General features: G+C 44.9%; 1 protein-coding gene across 2 annotated transcripts in view; it reads left to right on the forward strand.

Moving 5' to 3' along the window:
• Window positions 1-20,664, forward strand: part of LOC126517949 (putative phosphatidate phosphatase) — a 50,119-nt gene extending 29,455 nt beyond the window's left edge. The window contains exons 6-7 of one of the 2 annotated variants that reach the window (XM_050167781.3): window positions 6,567-6,621; window positions 16,146-20,664. In XM_050167781.3, the coding sequence (XP_050023738.2) occupies window positions 6,567-6,621; window positions 16,146-16,213 (123 nt within the window). In that variant the 3' untranslated portion in view covers window positions 16,214-20,664. Of the gene's footprint in view, window positions 1-6,566 lie in introns of both variants that reach the window. The other variant, XM_050167779.3, reaches the window with a different exon arrangement.
• The last annotated feature ends 459 nt before the right edge of the window (window positions 20,665-21,123 follow it).

Here is a 21,123-nt window from a genome sequence, read left to right on the forward strand (position 1 = left end):
CTATTGTAAAGGCTGTGAGGTTCTGTGTAAAATGGGGTTGTGTAATTGGAGGCTTCCTGTCCTGTTGCTGAAAGCAGTGAATTGATATATTGAGTGATAGTATTATTTAACTTCGGCCTTAAAGCCTCTAAGATTGTGATAAATGTTGTTACATTATTTAAGAATGCTGTAACTTTATTGCTTCAGGCAGTCTGCTTAAGCTTTCAACCTGATTGTTCACTTGAAAGCCGTGTCAGTGCCTTCACATTTCCTGTGCACGTACATGTAGCTAGCCTGGCAAATGTGTGACATATTGAAGCTGGAATTTGTTTTATGTTCCTTGCTTATTTTTAATGGTGTTATTCTCACCTTGCTAATTCTTTGAGAATTTTGCGTGCATTGCTGATGCAACATTTCTTTTAGCATGCCGATGCACTCGCACAATGTGCTGTACTGTGAAAATTAACTGAGACAATTATTTTGAAGCAAAACTTTCTGCTCCTATTTTTTTTTACTTGCTGGAAATACTGCTTTGAGTCAGTGTGACAAGTGTGTCTGTAAAGTTGAAATCAAGTGCATTTTCATGTGATTAATTACCCATGGTTCCAATGTAGAAACTCATCCCATGTAAAGTTTAATGAAACGCTAACAGCTTGACAACGCTGTTTGTTTGTGTTAGTCTCTCCCAGAGGCAAATTCTTGGGTTCAAGTGTTAATAGTGGATTTGGCTAGGCTGCTCAGCTTCTAATCTTTTGTTCGCTGCAAGTAGGTGTTTTTCACCTCCTTCCTTTCTAACAGCTTCCAACAGTCCTTTTGATATGACTCCTTACACTTCTAATGTACACTGGTTCCTTCCATTTGAAAGCCATTTTCTGTTTGTTGTTGATAAACTTGACAAGTGTTGGTCACATTGAAAACATGAAAGCATATTTTTTAGCCGCACATGAACTGAAGTACTTTTCTCTCTATCTCTCTATCTCTTTTTGTAATCTGCATGTGCCACCATTTATCCATGTTATGCTCTCATTTGAAGTGAATCATGGTAGTGTCTGTAAGAAGCGCTCAATTTTAACTAACCCGCTAGTTATGCTCACAGAAAAATGGAAATTGTTGAAGGATATGCTGTGATGTCTCACTACCTTAATAATGTAGTCATAGTGATCAGTTAGTTTGCCTTTGCCGAGGAATAAGTACTCGAAACTGATATGTCTGATGCCTGATTGTATTGAATTTCCCCTGCATTCTCACGAAATGCTTATTTTGTTAAGCTAATGTGTACCGCTTTACCTTAGTTGCTTTTTGCAGCTTTGTGAAATTTTTATGCGCACTGCTTTATCTCTTGCATTCTACACTAGAAGACACATGATGCCCATGCTATGCATTGTTGTTTTGTCCTGACATTCCAGAGTAGAAAAAGAAAGCTTAAATTAACGTAATGTACATGATGTGATGAATGTGTACTTTCCCACTTTTCTGGACTTCAACTCAGACTAGATAGCTTTATTTTGCAAAGAAATAAGACAAGCTTCCTACCATTAACTTGATTAGTACATGGTCGTTAGCAGAATGTCACAATAAAATTAATGTAGTAATCTTTTTTCCTTCTTATAGCACGTATATGTAGGTGCTCTGCAGTTATGTTTCTTCATAGTTATATATGTGTGAAAAGAAAAAGGTAGAAGAAAACGCTGGGAATAAATAAACACCCACCACAAAAAGTTGTCTTATTTGATTTTATACTCCACCACCACCTGCTTTAGATGTGATTTCATTTTCTTATATTAGGAGTGCCTCCCTGAGAGAAACACTCATTGCATAATTAGTGAGACAAATATTAAGTGTAAGTTACATTAGTAAATTAAATTCTGGGATGTTATGTGCCAAAACCATGATCCGATTGTGAGCCACACTGTAGTGGAGCGGGATCCAGATTAATTTTTGACCACCTGGGGTCTTTAGCATACACCCGATGCACAGCAAACAAGCATTTTTTTGTATTCTACCCCCGCTGGAATGCAGCCATGCGCAACCGAGGTCAAACTTGTGACCTTGAGCTCAGCAGCACAATGACGGGTTATTATGGTGAATTACACAACTGATATACTGCAAAGCATTGCCGCCAATGCAAGCTCGGTGAGCCAGAGAAAGTGTGCAGAAGTGGAAGTCTGGTGATGACACCACAAACTCCCACAACAGCTTCCTGTGGCATGAATTCCAACACCTTCTGCTCACCACTAGTCAATCGATTACCAATAAAAGTGGACCAAATTGCATTCAGAAGTAAGCAAATACTCAACCTAGCAACTGTTGCAAACTTTTCTTCAACTGCAAGAAGAGTGGCAACAGGTAAAAAATGCAGTAAAATCTATGATGTCGCACGAACATCACTGGCACCATCATCTGACAAGTGCGTTCTGCCAAGAAAGGCTAATGACAATTTTAATGTATGCTCTACCATTCTAAACAAATTTTATCGTCAACCTGTTCTGGCCTACTTCAGGATGCAGGCTTACTCCCAGCAACCTCCAATCACCCTTGTTCAGAGTCAACAGACTCAATACACTTTCATAACATCATCACTCAATACAATACTCCACTACCCCAACTGTGCTTCTCTTTCCTTAGCACCTATTCTATTGCTCTTCAGAAACCATTGGTTATCTATTCTATGCATTAAAGGGGTCCCGAACCACTTTTTATCGAAGTGTAGAAAGGCATCTGAAGTGGAAATAGGCTATTTCAGAAATACGTTGCCGCAAAATGTACTTCAATGCATTCAGCAGGAGCGGAGTTACTGGTAATCAAACACGGCCTCCTCTGTACTCCCATTTCTTCTTCAATGCCTTGCAGTGCGAAGGCTACAGTGCATTGTGGCGGGCCCACAATACTCCGCCTTCTAAATGTCACCGTGGTGCGCAGTTCAAATTTAATTTTGGACGTAGACGCCACGACTTAGACGTAGACACCACGGCTTACGCCTTTGGTATCTACGACGTGCTAAACATAAGCCAAATGTAGTTTTTCTCAGCAAGCCGCAGTGCACTTAACCAGTGGACTGGTGGTGGCGCCCCATGGTGGTTGCAGTATGTACGCCATGTACCCGACCGCGATGTCAGCTATCGGCCAATAGCAGCCGTCTAATGGAATGACGAAATAGTGTGTCTGATGACCAAATAGTGTGTCTAAAAGAGAGTGAGGACACGGCCTTCTGTTGAAAAAAAAAGAAAAGAGCATTTGAGAGAAATGTGACTTCGGGATCTGCTTGCGATCTCCACATACCGCGTACGACTGCAAAACTTGGCTGAGATGTTCACAGCAGTGTATGCTACCCGTGGACTATGTTATTTCACCAAGCCTGAGGGGTGGTTCAGGGCCCCTTTAAACGACCTGTCCAATTCCACTTCTCCTTAATCCCTACCACTGCCACCTGCATTAAACCCATAATCTATTCTGCTATTTTCCTATCTCTTAATGTTACAACTGTCATTTGCTGTTTCCATAGCTTTCCTTCGCTTTGCTGCACATTTCTTTGTTAATTCTCCACATTGTGGCCCCATAGTTTAGCACTGGCAGAATACACCACTTGCATACATTTATCTTTTTCATCCAATCTTCTGTTAAAAGAATGCTTGTCAAAGACTTCACCAAAGACTTATTTTCTTTCGAACAGTGGCAAACGTCATCCCAAACACACAGCAAACATCTTGAATGCAAACAGCTCTTTCACATAAAGTTTGTATTTTAGGCCGATAATGGCAGTAGTATGAATATTTAACATAACATGATCAGGATGGCAAATAATAGCCGGCTAGCTTCTGTTAGTACAGTGAAGGACCTCCTGTTGCACTCTGCATGATCAGCTCTGACAAAATCAAGAGCAAGTCCCTGCCTTGGCTTTTTTGCAAGCTAATATGATGGTCAGGCCATACAACCATGACAGGCAGCATTTGCGGACGCGCACAAGGTTGGGCGATAGAAAGGGCCACCTGCCCCAAGCTGCATGCATGCTCACCGAGATGGAGTGGTGCCACATGATCAAACTAAAACATGACAACACAGCCAGCGCTTCCATTGGTGGAGCTCGCATGTTATGATCAGTGACAAAAAGTGCTGCTGTAGTGTTAAACACTTACAACTATCTGTGACTATACAAGCAGAATTCAAGCCACCAGGAATACACGTGTGCTTGAAACAAATGGCTCAGAACAGTGTATTTCAGTTGCTCATGCATTCGCCATAGCACTATAAGAAGCTTGCACCACCTTACTTGCTAGATTGCTATGTACAGTTTCTAGCCCACCATCTCAGCCACCTGCTAGTTTGTACTTGCTGGCTAATCTGTACCACATATATGCATGGCACGTATTGCTAGTATATACACAGAGCCAGCAGCTGGCCAGGGCAGTAATGGCAAGAAGAGTTGCCATACAGATACTATGGTACGGAGGCTATGGTAATCCACTGCCCTATAGGTGCAGCATATTGTGGAAGACGTACCATACAACCAGCTGGATTTCCGCACAGCAATGTAACACAACTAAAGCTCTTCATCGGTCACTATGTGACGTGTGTACCAGTGTGAATATTAGTCAAATGAAAATTATAAGATTGGCTCTGATACCAAGCACGTGAAAATGTCAATGCCTGCATATGAAATGTTCACTAGAAGGCCTCCTCTGTGGGCTAATCACTCAGCCTTGTAATCGCATGCAAGTTTACTGTATTGTACTTTCAAAGTTAAACTTTCAATAATTTCATTTGGCCCCTTCAGTGCCACTCCATTATCCTGATCTTGGAACAAAAATGGCCACATTGTTTTACTGTGGAACTCTTTACACAAAATAATATAGACAATACCTTAAGTGTTTGTTTATACAACATCTGAAACACTTCTTGCAAAAGTGAAGCTTTACAGCACTGTACAACAAAATGGAAGGAAATGCAAAGTATTGTCAGTGAGAAAACGAAAATTGTAAGAAGATTTTGTATCACTAACAAACTGAGCCCGTCCTTGGTCATTTTTACCAGAAACATGCAAAAGAATGCGGCTCGTCCATGGCACGGAAAGGGTTAAAACCCGAGAGTGTATAAGTAAAACTCATTAGTTTTTCAATTGTTGTGTTTTGGGCGTATGTTTATATCAGAAAGTTGAGGACTGTCATAATCACAAGGCAAGTTCATTTTGTTCCATTCTTCTAAAAGGCTTGCGCTCAGAGATATTTTTCAAGAATTTCCCACTAAATGGGACTAATTTTGCATCCCAAGATGAGAGTGCTGGTTCCAACACACTCCGAGTGATGCAGCTTGTTGTATATAATTATCTTATCTTTTTTGCCAGGCATGAGTGACAGCACAACTGCAGTCAGCTCCACCTTGCTTTCAAGACCAGCACGCTGCATGATGCAATGTATCGCTCTAGGGCAAACCCACACCACTTCTGCAAAACGCATTTGCATAGCTTACATAGCATTTTACATAAAATTTGTGAAAGTTTAACCTTGAGGGCATCATATTGTACGCTGCCACTATGGCAAATCAGTTATGCGGAATTCCACAAGGTGAAGGAAGGTTCTTGAAAGGAAAAATTGACATCCACCCGTATGCAGCAGGAAGCTACAAAGGAAACCCACACGGGTTTCTCAGAAACAAAGCTTGGTAATTGAAGAAAAATTTGTCCTGGCCCAGGATTTGACCAAGACCTTTCTTTGGCAGTCGCTCTACCATCTGAGCTAACCAGGAGGCAAGCAGATTGCAGTGAGGGCGAATTAATCGACAACTCAAAGCACAAGGACACTGAATATGGCAAATAAGTTGTGCGGAATTCTGCAAAGTGGAGGAAGGTTTATGAAAGGAAAAAGTTGACATCCGCCCGTATGTTGCATGAACTTATAGAAGAAACCCACACAGGTTTTTCAGAAAGAAAGTTGAAGCAACCTGGCGACCCTCATAACGTACTATAACTCACAGTGGCCTAGCTTGTTTGTGTTTCACAGTGAATTAAAAAATATGGAGATACCTGAAAATTAGCGATGTAAAGTGTGCATTACCTTGCTAATGTAACTTCGCTGTACGGGAATGCTGACTGTTTTTTACAACCAGTTGATTCATTGATAATGTGGTAAAATAACTAAGTTGCATAACAATTTTAACAGAGCAGGCGCCAAAGCCAAGGAAGTATGGAAACACACATTGTTTGCCTAAGTGCCTGTCCTCCGTTGAATGAGAGTTGAAGCTTTGAGTGCATTTCATGCAAGAACGTGGCATTTAAGGGCATCATCATAATCAGCTCACTGTAGCCAGCGCATTTGATTACCATAAAATTGAGCCAAATCAATAACAGAGAAGTGCCGCCATGCACATTTCGATGTGTGCTGCCAACCCCCCATCCATACTAACGTGGTGATGCTGCCCATAGCTCGATCCCACAGCGAATAGAGGTGACCTTTGAAGGTCTAATAAACCAGTCTTGTCCATTCTCCTATGTGCATACATGTCCATCTGTGCCCCTCTCCTCACAGCTATGTGAAACATTGCCTGTAGTTGTACTCCACACCTGGCTGACCATTTTTGTCTCTACTTGCATGCAGGTCTGGGGCATCGCACCACTCTTCAACCCCCATGGCGGCCACCTGATTACGGGAGGTAGTGAAACACCTATCAGAACGACGTACCAAACGGATCTACCCCTGAACTTGAAAAGCAGGAGTTTTCATGATGTCGGTGTGCCCTAACTGATGCCCCCTGGTTAACTGCCAGCCCAAAAATAGCAACTTGGTTTGAGGGAGGCTCACAACTTGGTGCGACATGGCTGCTAGTCGCCGCAAGGACTAGGCCAGTCAGTGCCTATTCGTAACAAAGGGCAGCAGCTTAGCAGACAGAATGGCACAGCGGCGCATCTCCTCTTTAAGTCTGTCGCCTGCCGTGTTGCTACCTTCTGTTCTGTAGGAATGATGCGTGGCGCAGTGAAGCCACGGCAGGTAATGGGCATGCACTGTTTGGCTTTCACCACATCACTTAATTTGCCACTGAGATTAAGTATGGCACGGCAGGGCTCGGACATATGTTGCAGAGAAGAGGGTGCTGTTGCTTGTAGTTTGCAACAGCACAGCCCAAAAAACAGTGTCCAGCTAATGTAGGGTGTGGAAGCTGCCATGTTTGACTTTTGCTGCAAGCATAAAACTTTTTTCATCATTTTTTATTCATCATCTTTTGAAATGGCCCATAAATAAATAATGAATGCAAACTTCGAATTGGTGGTGGCAGAGCATACCAGCAATTTAAACATTACTTTTATTTCACCAAGAGTTGTATTGTTCGTGTTTTTAGTAGGTAACTTGGATGTCTTCAGAAGCACTTCTGACATTCTTATTTAGCACTGTATAATAGTGTGCTCGTCGTTTCGATCTCTTTTTCTCTGACACACAAGTGTGTTACATTGCACTTTCACATGTGATTGGTGGCCATGGTGACTTACACGCTTTGCTACTTTTAATGAAAATCGGGTTAGGCAGGACTGTAGATAAATTTAGACATCTGTAGATAGTTTAATCAGAGTGATATATCATGGGAGAGATTTCTTTACATAACACATTGATATTTTGCTTATTTTTTGCCCTTCATTGTTCATCGACCTTGCCAATACCTCAGCAAGTCACATTGCACTGTCACATTTGATGGCCTGCCTCAGCCACCCGCTACGGGGGCTCAGCAGCTTGCTTTAGCTGTGATAGCATTCCGATGAGGGTGGCTTGCAAAAGTGTTCATGTACATCTGTCTAGGAGTTCCTTCATAGCCAGCTTTGAGATGTAAGACCCCAACTCAACTCTCCATCAATCCTAATTGCTCTTGTGAGCATACTATTGCCATCAAATGAAATGCAAACAGTGGAGTGTGTGCCCAATACATAACTAAAGTACAGTGAGCGTCATCACCAGAGACAAGCGCACCCATCCGGTTTGTTCGCAGGGTGCAAAGATGCTTGCCCTATTGTGATAGTTTTGCTTTTATTCTTTGATTTGAAAGTGAGAAAATTAACAATCAAAGAAAACAAGCAAAGCTACCGCAGTACAGCAAGCATTCTCGCACCCTGTGGACGAACTAAATGTGTGCCTGTCTCTGGTTTGAATGGCCAATGACATGCATTGTACCTTCAGTTATGCTTTGGGCATGCACTCTGCTGTCCACATTTCATTTGACACTGAGAGCACCTTTTGTCCAAATATATCGCTCGGGCAGAGCAAACCCTACAACTTTAGTGCATCACATTACATTGAGTTGCTCACCTTGCGTACTAGTTTTCGTATTGTGCACTCAAATTAATGAGGCAGCTAAAGGTAACCATTGGTTGTTTTCTGAGAACAACTTTTCCTGCATCCTGTTGCTGCATTTGCCATGGTTTAAGATTTACCAGTACTATGAACATGAGATTATTTGTGGCTACAATCGGTATGAGTACCGATTGTGGCCGCAGTCTCCAGAGACATGGATTGAGTTTGGTTTTAAAAACGCTAAAGCGAAGTGGACGCAGCACTAATGCTACGCTCAATCACCTCGCGGCAGAAAACACAAGTTGTGTCCGCAATATCGCGGAAGTTTTGGTGCGGCACATCCTTTACATTGAAATGTGTAGGAAAAAGTACCTTCAGACCCCAAGCAATTGATTGAGCTCGACGACATCAGGAATGAAAGCGCCTAATCCACACAATCCACACCACAGCTAGCGTAACCTTGTTATGTTATAGTGTATGACGTGACGTTACATACCCATAATTGTCCTGCGAGTCTTTTTACTGAGGTTACTTGCAGTCACGTGCTGCGCTAAAATGAAGCAGTGTTTTCACTGCCAAACCAAATTTAAGTGTTAGAACACGAGAAGAGGAATTATTTTTGAGAATAGTGCCTTCACAGTTCTTGGGTTCAGTTTGGGGACACGTGGCAGCAGTTGAGCACAATCTATGGGGAAAGAAAAGGGACCACCTGTTCGAAAAGATATACTTCCCTGTTTGTTCCAAACAGAAACATGTGAGAATTAAAAACAAAAGAACCTACAACATGAGGCAAGGTTGAAGACCGTATTGGTTATCGCGACTGAAGCACATAACACACAGAAATGTACACAGACCTGTCTCTGTTTTTCTGGTCCGAGCTGCAGTGGGCATATCTGGTAACATGGAAGTTAAACATTTCGGCAGAATTGCTCGTCTTGTTGAGCTAATTTATTATGAAGTCAATATCATCTCCTACAAAATGTTGGGATTTATTAAACTGAACGTTTTGGGGCAAAATTAGCTCCTGAATTACTGAAATCTCCAAAATTTCTTCCTTTCAGCATTTGTTGTAACAGAATTACACAGGCACAAATAAAATTGTGAGTGGCAAACACCTGCTACAATGTTAACTTATATGTAAACAAATGTCACTAGAATTGGTTCGAAGGTCGCCTGAAAGATCACTTTTGCATTTAACATGTGTTTGAATGGCAGTGTGCGATTTAAAGCTTCCTAGATCTAGACCTCATTTGTCGTTATAGTACTAGGTAGCTGAAGTGCTTACTTAAAACTTCCGTATAGCCAGTTCAGTGCTCATTCTAGATGAACACTACAAATTGTTTTTGGTTGTTAAGTCCAAAACTGTTGCACTTGGTGCACTAAAGCTTTTGTTCCTCTCACTTGGTGTTATGAATTGTGGTGGTTCCTTTTCTGCACAATGTTTGATGTCATAGCTGACTTTGGTAACAGTATTAAAAGTAGTCATTGCTGCTAAACTGTGACCAAGCTAGTTGAGCACTTGTGTATAACCAACCACAACCTGTCGCTGAGCACGAGTTTACAGGCTAGTTAGTTCAACATACTAAGGAGCACTGAACGCATTGAGAAGAGGTTTATTGGCGGCTCCTAAGGCAAAAGCGCAGCGACCGGGAACGGCGAGACAGCCCAAAGCACTTTCCAAAAAAGGCGACAGTAATCAACAGCGCGAGCGGAGCCGAGCCGCACGTTGGCGATGTGTCTGTGCCACGAGGCGCGTCTTCTTCACAATCTCCCCCCGGACAAAAAGAGCCATCCTGGCGCCTTAAGAATCAGGAGGCAGAGGGTCGTGGTAGGGCTTGAGACGCGAGACGTGGACAATGTCACGTCCACGCCGGCGTAAGTCTTCAGGTGGTGACAGTGGCTCAATTAGAAAATTCACCGGAGATGTTTGCTCCAAGACTCGGTAAGGCCCTTCGAATTTTGGGACGAGTTTCGAGGAAAGCCCCGGAGTCTGGAAAGGCACAGACAACCACACAAGAACGCCTGGAGCGTAGGTGGTGTTCGGAAGCGTGTCGGTGCGGCTTTCTTTCTGGCGCTGCTGTTGCTTGGCCGTAAAGGAGCGCGCTAGCTGGCGGCATTCTTCGGCCTGTCGGGCGACGTCGGACACAGGTAGACACTCGGAGGCGTCAGAACGGTATGGAAGGAGCGTGTCGATGGTATGCGTAGGCTGGCGGCCATACAAGAGGAAGAAAGGTGAAAATCCCGTAGTGGCCTGGATCGCGGTGTTGTACGCGAACGTGATGAATGGAAGGATGCGGTCCCAGTTACCACGATCAGATGCCACGTACATCGACAGCATGTCACCAAGTGTGCGGTTAAATCGCTCTGTGAGTCCGTTAGTCTGGGGATGGTATGCCGTGCTTGTCCGATGAATAATACGGCATTCCGAGAGCAAACTTTTGACGACTTCGGAGAGGAAGGCGCGACCTCGATCGCTGAGGAGTTCTCGAGGTGCGCCGTGTCGAAGCACGAAGCGATGTAGAACAAAAAAGGCTACATCCCGTGCCGTAGCACTTGGTAAAGCAGCAGTTTCGGCGTAGCGTGTCAAGTGGTCAACAGCAACTACGATCCACCGATTGCCATCTGGCGTCATAGGAAGCGGGCCGTATAGGTCGATGCCGACGCGATCGAAGGGTGTGGCAGGGCACGGGAGCGGCTGCAAGGCACCAGACGGGCGTAAAGGCGGCGATTTGCGGCGTTGACAGTCAAGACAGCACCGAACAAACTTTTGTACAAAATTGTACATGCCGCGCCAGTAGTAGCGGTGGCGAATTCGTTCGTACGTCTTGAAGACTCCGGCGTGGCCACACTGTGGATCGTTGTGGAAAGCGGCACATATTTGTGACCTTAAGCTGCGGGGAATCACCAGAAGCCACCGACGGCCTTCAGGAGAGTAATTGCGTCGGTGGAGCAGCTGGTCACGAATGGCAAAATGAACTGCTTGGCATCGGAGGGTTCAGGATACAGGGATGGTCGATGATCCAGAAAGATAGTCGAAAAGAGAAGCGATCCACGGGTCACGACGTTGTGCGGTGGCAAAGGAGTCCATGTCGAGAGATGAGATGGAGTGTGCGGAAGTTGTTCCGCAGGCCGAGTCTGGAGGTAAAGGTGAACGAGACAGGGCGTCGGCGTCAGAGTGTGTTCGCCCACTGCGGTATACGACGCGAATATCGTACTCCTGGATGCGTAATGCCCAGCGGGCTAGGTGGCCAGTGGGATCTTTCAAGTTGGCAAGCCAACAAAGCGCGTGGTGATCTGTGACCAAGTCGAATGGGCGCCCGTACAGGTATGGTCGGAACTTGCCAAGTGCCCATACTAAGGCCAAGCACTCTTTTTCGGTCACGCTGTAATTGGCCTCAGGCTTCGTCAGCGTGCGACTCGCATAGGCGACTACGTATTCGGGGTAGCCTGGCTTTCGTTGGGCGAGGACGGCGCCGAGACCGACCCCGCTGGCATCTGTGTGTACCTTAGTTGCAGCTGACGGGTCGAAATGGCGAAGAATAGGTGGGGAGGTGAGAAGACGACGCAGCGTAGCGAAGGCGGAGTCACATGCAGGGGACCAAGAGGAGAGGGTGGTGTCACCGCGCAGAAGCTGAGTCAATGGCGCCATGATCGATGCGAAATTCCGAACAAAGCGCCGGAAATATGAGCATAGGCCCACAAAGCTTCGAAGTTCTTTGATGGTCTGAGGCTTCGGAAACTCAGCGACTGCTCGAAGTTTTGCAGGATCGGGTAGAACGCCGTGCTTGAACACAACGTGGCCTAAAATGGTGAGCTCTCGCGCGGCGAAGCGGCACTTCTTGAGGTTGAGTTGGAGGCCAGCGTTCGGTAGACAGGTCAAAACAAGTCTGAGGCGGAGCAGGTGAGTCGGAAAATCAGGCGAGAAAACCACGACATCGTCGAGGTAACACAGACATATGGACCACTTGAGGCCATGCAGCGTGTTGTCCATGAGTCGTTCAAAGGTGGCAGGGGCGTTACAAAGCCCGAACGGCATTACGTTAAATTCATATAAGCCGTCAGGCGTAATGAATGCGGTTTTCTGGCGATCGGCTGACGCCATCGGTACCTGCCAGTACCCCGAACGCAAGTCAAGGGACGAGAAGAATTCTGCTCCCTGAAGACTGTCGAGGGCGTCGTCGATGCGCGGCAAAGGATAGACGTCTTTGCGTGTTACCTTATTTAGCTGACGGTAGTCGACGCAAAAGCGAATAGACCCGTCCTTCTTGCGAACGAGAATGACAGGCGATGCCCAGGGACTGTGCGAAGGTTGAATAACGTCACGGCGCAGCATATCTTCAACTTGGGTGGTAATGACACGACGCTCTTCGGCCGAGACGCGGTAGGGTCGTTGACGTAACAGCTGATGTGAACCAGTGTCAACGTAGTGCTGCACTTCCGACGTGCGGCCCAAGTGAGGTTGTGAAACGTCGAATGAACTTCTAAAGTGGTGCAGGAGATCAAGAAGGTCGGCGCGTTCGGCAGGTGTGAGGGTATCGGCGATGGCACTCGAGAATGCATCCTTGGACGTCTCTTCAAGTGTGGAAATCGAAGACGACTGGCCGGAGTCGACATCAAAAGAGTCTCCGGGGACGTCAACCAAAGACGAAGAGTCGAGGAGTTCCACAATGCCAAGGCATTCACCAACGAGCAATGTAATAGGCGCACAGAGGGGATTGCAGAAGTATATATTGCTACAGCCGCCAGCCATGTCAAGTGTTGCGAAGGGTAGTCGGAGAGATTTACGGCTCATGAAGACGTCGGAAGGTGTGAAGAGGACCGTTGCATCAGTGATGGCATCGCAAGAGACGGGTACGAGAGCGAAGGAGCCAGGTGGAATATCTGTGTCCTCGCGCGCGGTAAGTTTAGAAGGGCGGTCACAATCTTCGTGCAAGGGTGCGTCACAAGGGGAAAATTCAACTTCGGCGCATGCGCAGTCGATCACGGCTTTATGACGGGATAAGAAGTCCCATCCGAGGATGACATCATGCGAGCAGGTGGGAAGAACAATGCACTCGACTATGTAAACAATGCCGTGAATAAGCACACGTACAGTACAGGCTGCGTGCGGAGTGACGTGCTGAGCGCTTGCCATATGAAGCGACAGTCCAGAAAGCGGCGTGGTTACCTTGCGCAGCGAACGTCGGCACAGTTTGGCGGCTATCACAGAAACGGCTGCGCCGGTATCCACAAGAGCGAATGCAGGAACACCTTCTACACTAATTTCGACCACGTTAGCAGGACAGGCGCGAGGACTTAGACAGTTCGAATGGGGCGCAGTTCTTGCCTCGTGAACTGCGACGTTCAGTTTTCCTGGTCAGGTGGTGCGGGTCGCCGACGCATTGGGGAGAGCGAGCGTCGGCGAGGGGATGGCGAGCGACGCGAAGGAAATTCTGGGAGGTCAGCACGAGCATACGGTTGGTGGGAAGGAGTGGCGTATTGGCGAAAGGGCTGGCTGCCGTACTGGAAGGGCCGAGAGGCGTCGCCGAACGCTTGAGGCCGACGTCGGCAATATCGGGCGACGTGTCCAGGAGTGCAGCAAGAATAGCAGATGGGACGATTATCAGGCGTCCTCCAAGGATTAGCTCTCGGTGCGGTCCAAGATGCAGCATGGGCTTCCGGTGGCACCGGTTGGGAATGGGTCGCGAAAGACGCAGGCGGAGGCCTGCGTACTGCCTGCGCGTACGTAAGAGGCGCAGCCACAGGCAGGACTGACTGCGCATAGGTGGGAGGAGTCGCGACAGGCTGCACGGCCAGAGCAGAGTTGAGATTCGTGGCTGCAGGCAGCTGATGGTGTGCGGAAGGGACAACTTGAGCGACCTCTTCGGAGATGAGAGTGCGGAGCGTGTTTGGAAGACGGGAGGTGGGCTCCTGAGTGAAGGGGACTAGAGAAAGTTGGCGGGCAACTTCCTCACGCACGAAGTCCTTGACCCGTTGAAGTAATGAGCATGGGTCGGACATGCTGTCAAGGCTTGCCACCAAGTCGTCGCTGCCCAGAGCACGCCGAGTCGAAGCGCGTTGCTTCCGTAACTCATCATAACTTTGGCATAGGCTGACGACTTCGGACACAGTGCGTGGATTCCTGGCTAGAAGCATCTGGAAAGCGCCGTCATCGATGCCCTTCAGTATATGGTGAATTCGCTCAGCTTCGGGCATTGCCGCGTTGACTCGTTTGCACAGGTCCACGACGTCTTCAATGTAGCTCGTGAATGTTTCTGCCGTCTGCTGTGCTCGGGCGCGCAAGCGTTGTTCAGCGCGCAGTTTGCGAACAGCGGGTCGGCCGAACACTTCTGTAAAGGTTGTCTTGAAGATTGACCATGTGGGTAAGTCACTTTCGTGGCTGTGAAACCAGAGTTGGGCAACACCAGCCAGATAAAAGATGACGTGGGTTAACTTCGCTGGATCATCCCACTTGTTGTGCGCGCTCACCCGTTCATATGACGCCAACCAGTCTTCTACGTCTTCATCGTCTGCACCGCTGAAGATCTTGGGGTCGCGTTGTCGTGCAACGCCGGTGCAAGTGACGGACTGTGGCGTCGGCGCCGTTTGGGATGAGCTGTCGGTCATGGCGGGCGATAGCGTTCTTGATCGCAGCTCCAGGGTTACAAGCGACGGGGTTTGAGTCCCAGCGCCTCCACCAATTGAGAAGAGGTTTATTGGCGGCTCCTAAGGCAAAAGCGCAGCGACCGGGAACGGCGAGACAGCCCGAGGCACTGTCCAAAAAAGGCGACATTAATCAACAGCGCGAGCGGAGCCGAGCCGCGCGTTGGCGATGTGTCTGTGCCGCGAGGCGCGTCTTCTTCTTCACAGCATCAGCTATTTTGCAGTGTCCTTCGTCTTTCCTGTGCTGCTGCCTTAGTACACTTAGCACAACATATAATCTTTAATAATCAACGTTGAGATTATTGAAAGTGTCACAATGATGCTTGGTGCCACGATGATGCTCAGTGTGCTGGTGTTTGCGCATCTCATGTAATGTTGTACTGCAAGATCTGCTTTCAGCACCAAGCTAGGTGCCTTAGCTGATTTAGCTGACAGTGTTAGTAATGCGCTTCAAAACAAGGTTGCTGAATGCTCTATTACTGTCTTTTCTGTGCAATAATCATACAGTCACTAAGATAAGCATGTTTCATACTTATAAAACGCACATGCCATGACATTTAGTAAAAATTTGAAATTAGAAATGTATGTGCCTTCATTTAAAGCCAAACCATTGGCTCACTGATTGTTACTTTGCGATAGCCTTCGTCATTTTGAGCAGCCAAAGTACTCTGTATATGCTTGTCATTTGCCAAATAAGAGATTGCTACTATATGCTTGTTTTTGCACATTGTGTCTGACCAACTTGCACAATTTCTGTTGGGTTCTCCAGCAGCTGTGGCTACTTATCAGATTTTATTACTTGGCTGATTTGAATTAATTGTTGCTTGCATGGCGCATATACCATCTAAAAACGATACTGAAACTTGTGTCTGTGTCTGGAACACACACTGTTACAAAAACGACTAAAGCTGAAGAAGTACATTAGCTACAAATGGCAGCTTGCTGGCAACAGGCAGCATGAAAGAAATGGTACTGGTTGTTTTAACCAGCTAGCACTTTGCACTCACCTGGCTTTAAAAAAAAAATGTTTTACTGCTGATTATACTTGGTATTGCTGAACAATACATAATCCAATTTTGGTGCTCTCTTGAGTGCAAGCTGCGGGGAAAGAGAAGGCACTAGCTGTTCGAAATGATACTTGCCTGTTTGTTCCAAACGCAGACACAAACCCCACCTCATGACATAAATGTGCAAGGGCTTAACCGCATGAAATTAAAAGGGCTGAGAAAAAACTGCCAACTCCATCTCTCTCTACAGGAACTGTTTCTCCTGAAGAAGAGCTCTTGCGAAAGCATGAATTGCCAAGTCATGCAGCATCAGTGTAGAGAAGCAGTGGTCTCACCATTCCACGATTTGGGATACTGATATTCACCTTCTCGGCACTTGCATGAACTCTATTGTCGCGATCACATAGACGTGCTGGCTTTATGATTTTTCTGAATGCGCTTACATTTCCTAGCAGCTGTTGTGGTGGTATTCCTTCTGTTGCACGTAATTGAGTTTTGTCAAGCAATTTTTCACAAAGCTCTGGCACTGTAATCTCGATAGGCCACCGAGTGCACTAGGAGATAACCAAGGCCAACAGTTCTTACCACATAGTGACTCAGTGCACTCATAGTAAGCTTTAAAGGGCCCCTAACTGCACCTGACATTTTGAGTAAATATTAAAATAAGCACGCGCAGTGTAGACAGAATGCTGCGATGGTCATCTCTCATGAACATGGCAAAGCTACACAGAAAGTTAAAAAATAACTGTGCTTTTCTCCGGCCTTTTCCGGTCTCTTTTTCGCACTTCATGAAGCCAAGAGGGTCATGCACATCACGTCAGTAGGGCACAAGCTATCGATTGGTTTCTCTATGAGGAACGTTAGTTCTGACCCGACTGCCAGGCAGCCACACGCCCACTGTTTCTTGTTATCTTGCTTGCCTGTTGGGTGCAATCAATTGATTTCACATTGTGTAGCATGTTTTGCAATGTGTGTGCAGTCAAAAAGTGTGGAGTCATGGCAACCAGAAGTAGATGGTGCTTTCAAACTAGAAAAAAAGTGCCAACGTGACGTTCGGTCCTAAAGTAGCGTCCACATGTCTCTTAGAGAAGTGCAAAAGAAAGAACGGCCCATAGAGACAGTAGCAAAGGTGAGCGAGAAGCCGCTTACTCGCCTTTAAGCTCAGAGTGATTTAGGGGCCCTTTAATGTCATGTCATCACTACTTGCTATCGTGCGGCCAGTGGCCAGTTTTTTGTCCGAAATTGCAGAGGCACAAAGATCCCAAACTCCCAAGCCAAATGTTGTGAGCGATAATTTTCACAATGGCCAATCATCTTAGCTGCACTATTGTGACTACTGTGCGTGCTCTACAGCTCTTATATGCACATACGTTAACTTATTCTGTGACATCAAAGTGTAGGCATTTTGCAAAGGATTGCACACCAACTTCAGGGTCAACAAGTGTTCAGTACCAGAGGACACAGGCCAAATATGCAGCTTAGCTTTCTATGTTGACAGTGTAGTTTGCTGCAACAGCAAAGCAAAATGTGTACTGCATTGCAACTACAGTGTAAAGATCTGTGTAAACCCTACATGGCATTTTTGCATTGTGATCATGGAACGGCCTTCACCTCCCACTGCCACCGAAGTTACATTTACATGCTTTGTTAGCACTTTCTTTAACCAGGCCTTTGCTTCGCTTTCTTTAACCAGTAATTCGCTTAGGAGCAAAGTGCAACTTATGGGGCTCCGGAGCGGACTGCCGTTGGTGGCATTATATATGCATCCACAATCACTTTGTTATTGTTTTGCTGCAAGAGTGCCCACCGATGTTTAGCTTTGACATTCCACTTGTTCTGAACCAGTTTTACACAACCTGAGCTGCTTTTATTTGTGCTTATTTTGGGAGCGCTTCCTGCTTGTTTGCCTAGGGGAATGTTGAATGCTAGAGAACACCAGACAGTTGAAATTGATTCTAACTGTAACTCTGGGAAGTAAAGCAGCGTCGATCATTTTAAAAGAGCCCTCCACCACGCATTAAGCTACCACTTTTCTTTCGGTGGCCGTGCAGCATGACGGCTGTAGCTGCTTTTGATGTTCATTGCAGATTGAGCTATTTAGTGTTGCACCATTTTTGTGTGAAGTGCAAAACATTTAATGAAGACACAAATAAACAAACAAACCAAATTTTCACACAAAAATGATGCAGTGTAGAAGTGTTTGTTTTAATGTGTTCAAGAAGTTGAGACAGCGCTGACTGCACTACACAAAGCGCCAGCTTTCAGCGTTGCCATAAAGGAAGCCATCTCATTCGTCTAGCATTTATGTTTTAGCCAGTTCCTGTAGATCACTTTCATCTTTAAGCCTGTTCTTTCTCTGACATAGTGCCTTCACGATTGATTTCAGAGTTATCACTACCTCAACATCTTTTGTGCCTAGGCAATAAAGGGAAAACCACACATTTCCAGAAAGTACTTTTGAAACATATATATATATAGGTCAATTTACGTTGCATCTTTTCGCTCTCTGATGCGATGAATGAACAGGAATTATTGTTTAGGCTTTATAATGTCAGTGTAACCATACAAAGGCAATGTAAACACAACTTGAGGGACTTTAGAACACTTGCTTGGCGTTAGATTGTCTTGAATGTATTTGAACTAGATGTCTGGCCCACCTACAACCTTTTTTTCTTTTTGCGTGGTTATGCGAGTGTTTTATCTCCATGACGGTGAGTTGGTCCACACCTCAGTTTCGCACACAAAATCTCCATAAAAAAAATCTGTCATGCCAACATGACAGTTTGATGAACATTATAATCGTGAGAATTATACAGTCCTTAACACAGTTGACTTCAAGCTACCCTGCGGTTGGTTGTAAATAAGCTTGACGCCACTTGATTACCTCAAGTTTGCTATATGTTAATTTTAGTTTGATTCAGCTTCTGAGTGCTGCAGCTTCTATGTGCTGCCATTCAAGTTGAGAGTATCAAAAACAAATTACTTGATGTAAAAATATTACTTAGATTTATTCTTTTTGTGTCCCGTCCTCAAAACGCACCGTTATAACCATGTTCCATCAAGCCAGCAACCAACTAGCCCATCTAAGTCTCTTAATCTCAATGAACAGAGTTCAATCTGAATGCTAAACATTTCATGGCTGTGAGATGGCACAGTGATGTGAATGAGAAAAAAGCGACAAGTACATTCTTAGATAACTACTATCATCAGTAGCATTTCTTGATAAGATTACAAATGCTAAATGTTATATATACAAGCCACAAAGTGCCTCCGTTTCAGCGAACATGGGAACGATGGGCAGCACATGAATTCGTTCCAACTCTGGCCTTTCATCTTTGGAATATTCTTGTGGCTTTCTACCTTAACTTGCTGAAGATAATTTGTGGCTACGAATTCATTGCATGTCAACAAGGAGTTTTAGAAATATGCGACAGAAACCACTGGGTGTAAAAAAAATATGCAAAAGGCAAACAAAGCAGTTGGAGTTTTCGGTACACAAAGCCACTTGGATACACTATTTATGAATCTCCTTAGTAAAGCTCACGTCCACTTTCAGGACTAACATTCTACTATTTTCAGAACAATGCAGTTAGAGTTAAGTCACATACTGTGGGCATTACTGTGCAATGATTTAGACACATGTACTTTTAACCCTCTAATGTGCACCAATTCAGCATGCATGTGTGCTTAATGGTGTAAAAGGTTTGTTTCCCTAATTATCCAAAGGAATCAAGGGATAAGGACAAACTGGGTCTTAGGCATAATTAAAATACATAGGCACATGTATGACCTGGAGCGAATATTAGTGCAGGCACCAAGAACATTATGACCGGTTTTGTTATTAGAGTTACCAGAAGAAGGCATTATTAGTATTGAGTCGGACATATCTGTATTTCTTTTACCTTATGAGAAATAACTGGCCAATATGAGGCTTAATGGATATTAAAAAAATAATAATAACAAGCTTTCATTCTCCTATTCGTGCTTCAATAGAGGTGTTTTCCTCTAAAGGCAGGCAATTCTGTACTCACGAAAGCCACAACCAAGTCGGAAGAATCCATGTACTAGACCCACAATTGCCATCGTGGTTGGATGATTGCAGTAGTAAACTTGTATAGAACAGTGCATCATCACCTTTCTGTTGCCCAGGAGAGATGCCTTTATGAAGTTGGTTGATTGAACAGTTATTTACTTTATTTACCCATCCCTAATGTTCACATGACTGAAGTGTTACTGTAAGAACAACAAACATTATACCAAAGTTTTTTTCATTAATGGGCTCAACACTAGTGGTCAATTATGTCTGTAAGAGAACCGGCTAGCACTGCAGAGTTAATATATATATCAAAGATTTTCTTTTATATGGAGAAAGTGGTGACCTTACAAATAATTTATGGTGCAAATGTAACTTCAAGTATACTCACTAGCCATTGGTTTCTTTTTTGATACTTTTCATATTGCGTTTGCAACATAGGTTACATTGCAGTGATAACTTTATTTCGTTCCTTGAAATAGCTTTCCAAATGCAGCTACCTGTTCACATAGGAGATCCATCATAAACACAGGTCATAAACAGAAGGGAAACTTATTGTTAACCTTCAAAACTCTGAACTGCTTGTTTTGTTGAGTGTGTGTGCCAAAAATGTGCCTTGAAAAAAAGAAGTGTGAAAAACATTTTTTTTTTTTTTTAATGTGCACTGCTGGCTTTGCTTGCAACGCTTGTATGCCAGTTCTTGCAAATAAAACACTGCCCTTTCTTTCTGCCAAAACTGTCTCTACGTTCAATGCTTACCTTTTTTGTTTAAATAATGGTGTATGTTCAATACTGTGTTTTATGTATATTTCTCTGCTGCTCTTATCAAAACCTGCAGAGCTGCTAACCTGATGCATATTGCGACAGAGGAGATACGGACAAACAGTAATTCTGGTGGCTAGACTGTTTGACAATATTTCTCATCAAAGCATGCAAAACCCTTTCTATGATAATTTACTATGTTCTACCCATTTCACTCAACTAGTTCGTGCATAGGTGCTGGCAACGACATAATCCTCGTGACTGTATTTCTGGCATTTTTTTTTTTTTTCGTGATAGGGGGCAGAGCCACACAAGTGTGTTTTTTCATGCATCACCATTAAACATGGCCTCACAAGACATCTTTCGCAGTGCTGTGGTTCCTTATCACGTCTCCTGTGTTGGAACACATGTCAGGTTAAGATCTATGTAATAA

The sequence above is a fragment of the Dermacentor andersoni genome, chromosome 11 (assembly GCF_023375885.2).
Source record: "Dermacentor andersoni chromosome 11, qqDerAnde1_hic_scaffold, whole genome shotgun sequence".
Classification (NCBI taxonomy): Eukaryota; Metazoa; Arthropoda; class Arachnida; order Ixodida; family Ixodidae; genus Dermacentor; species Dermacentor andersoni.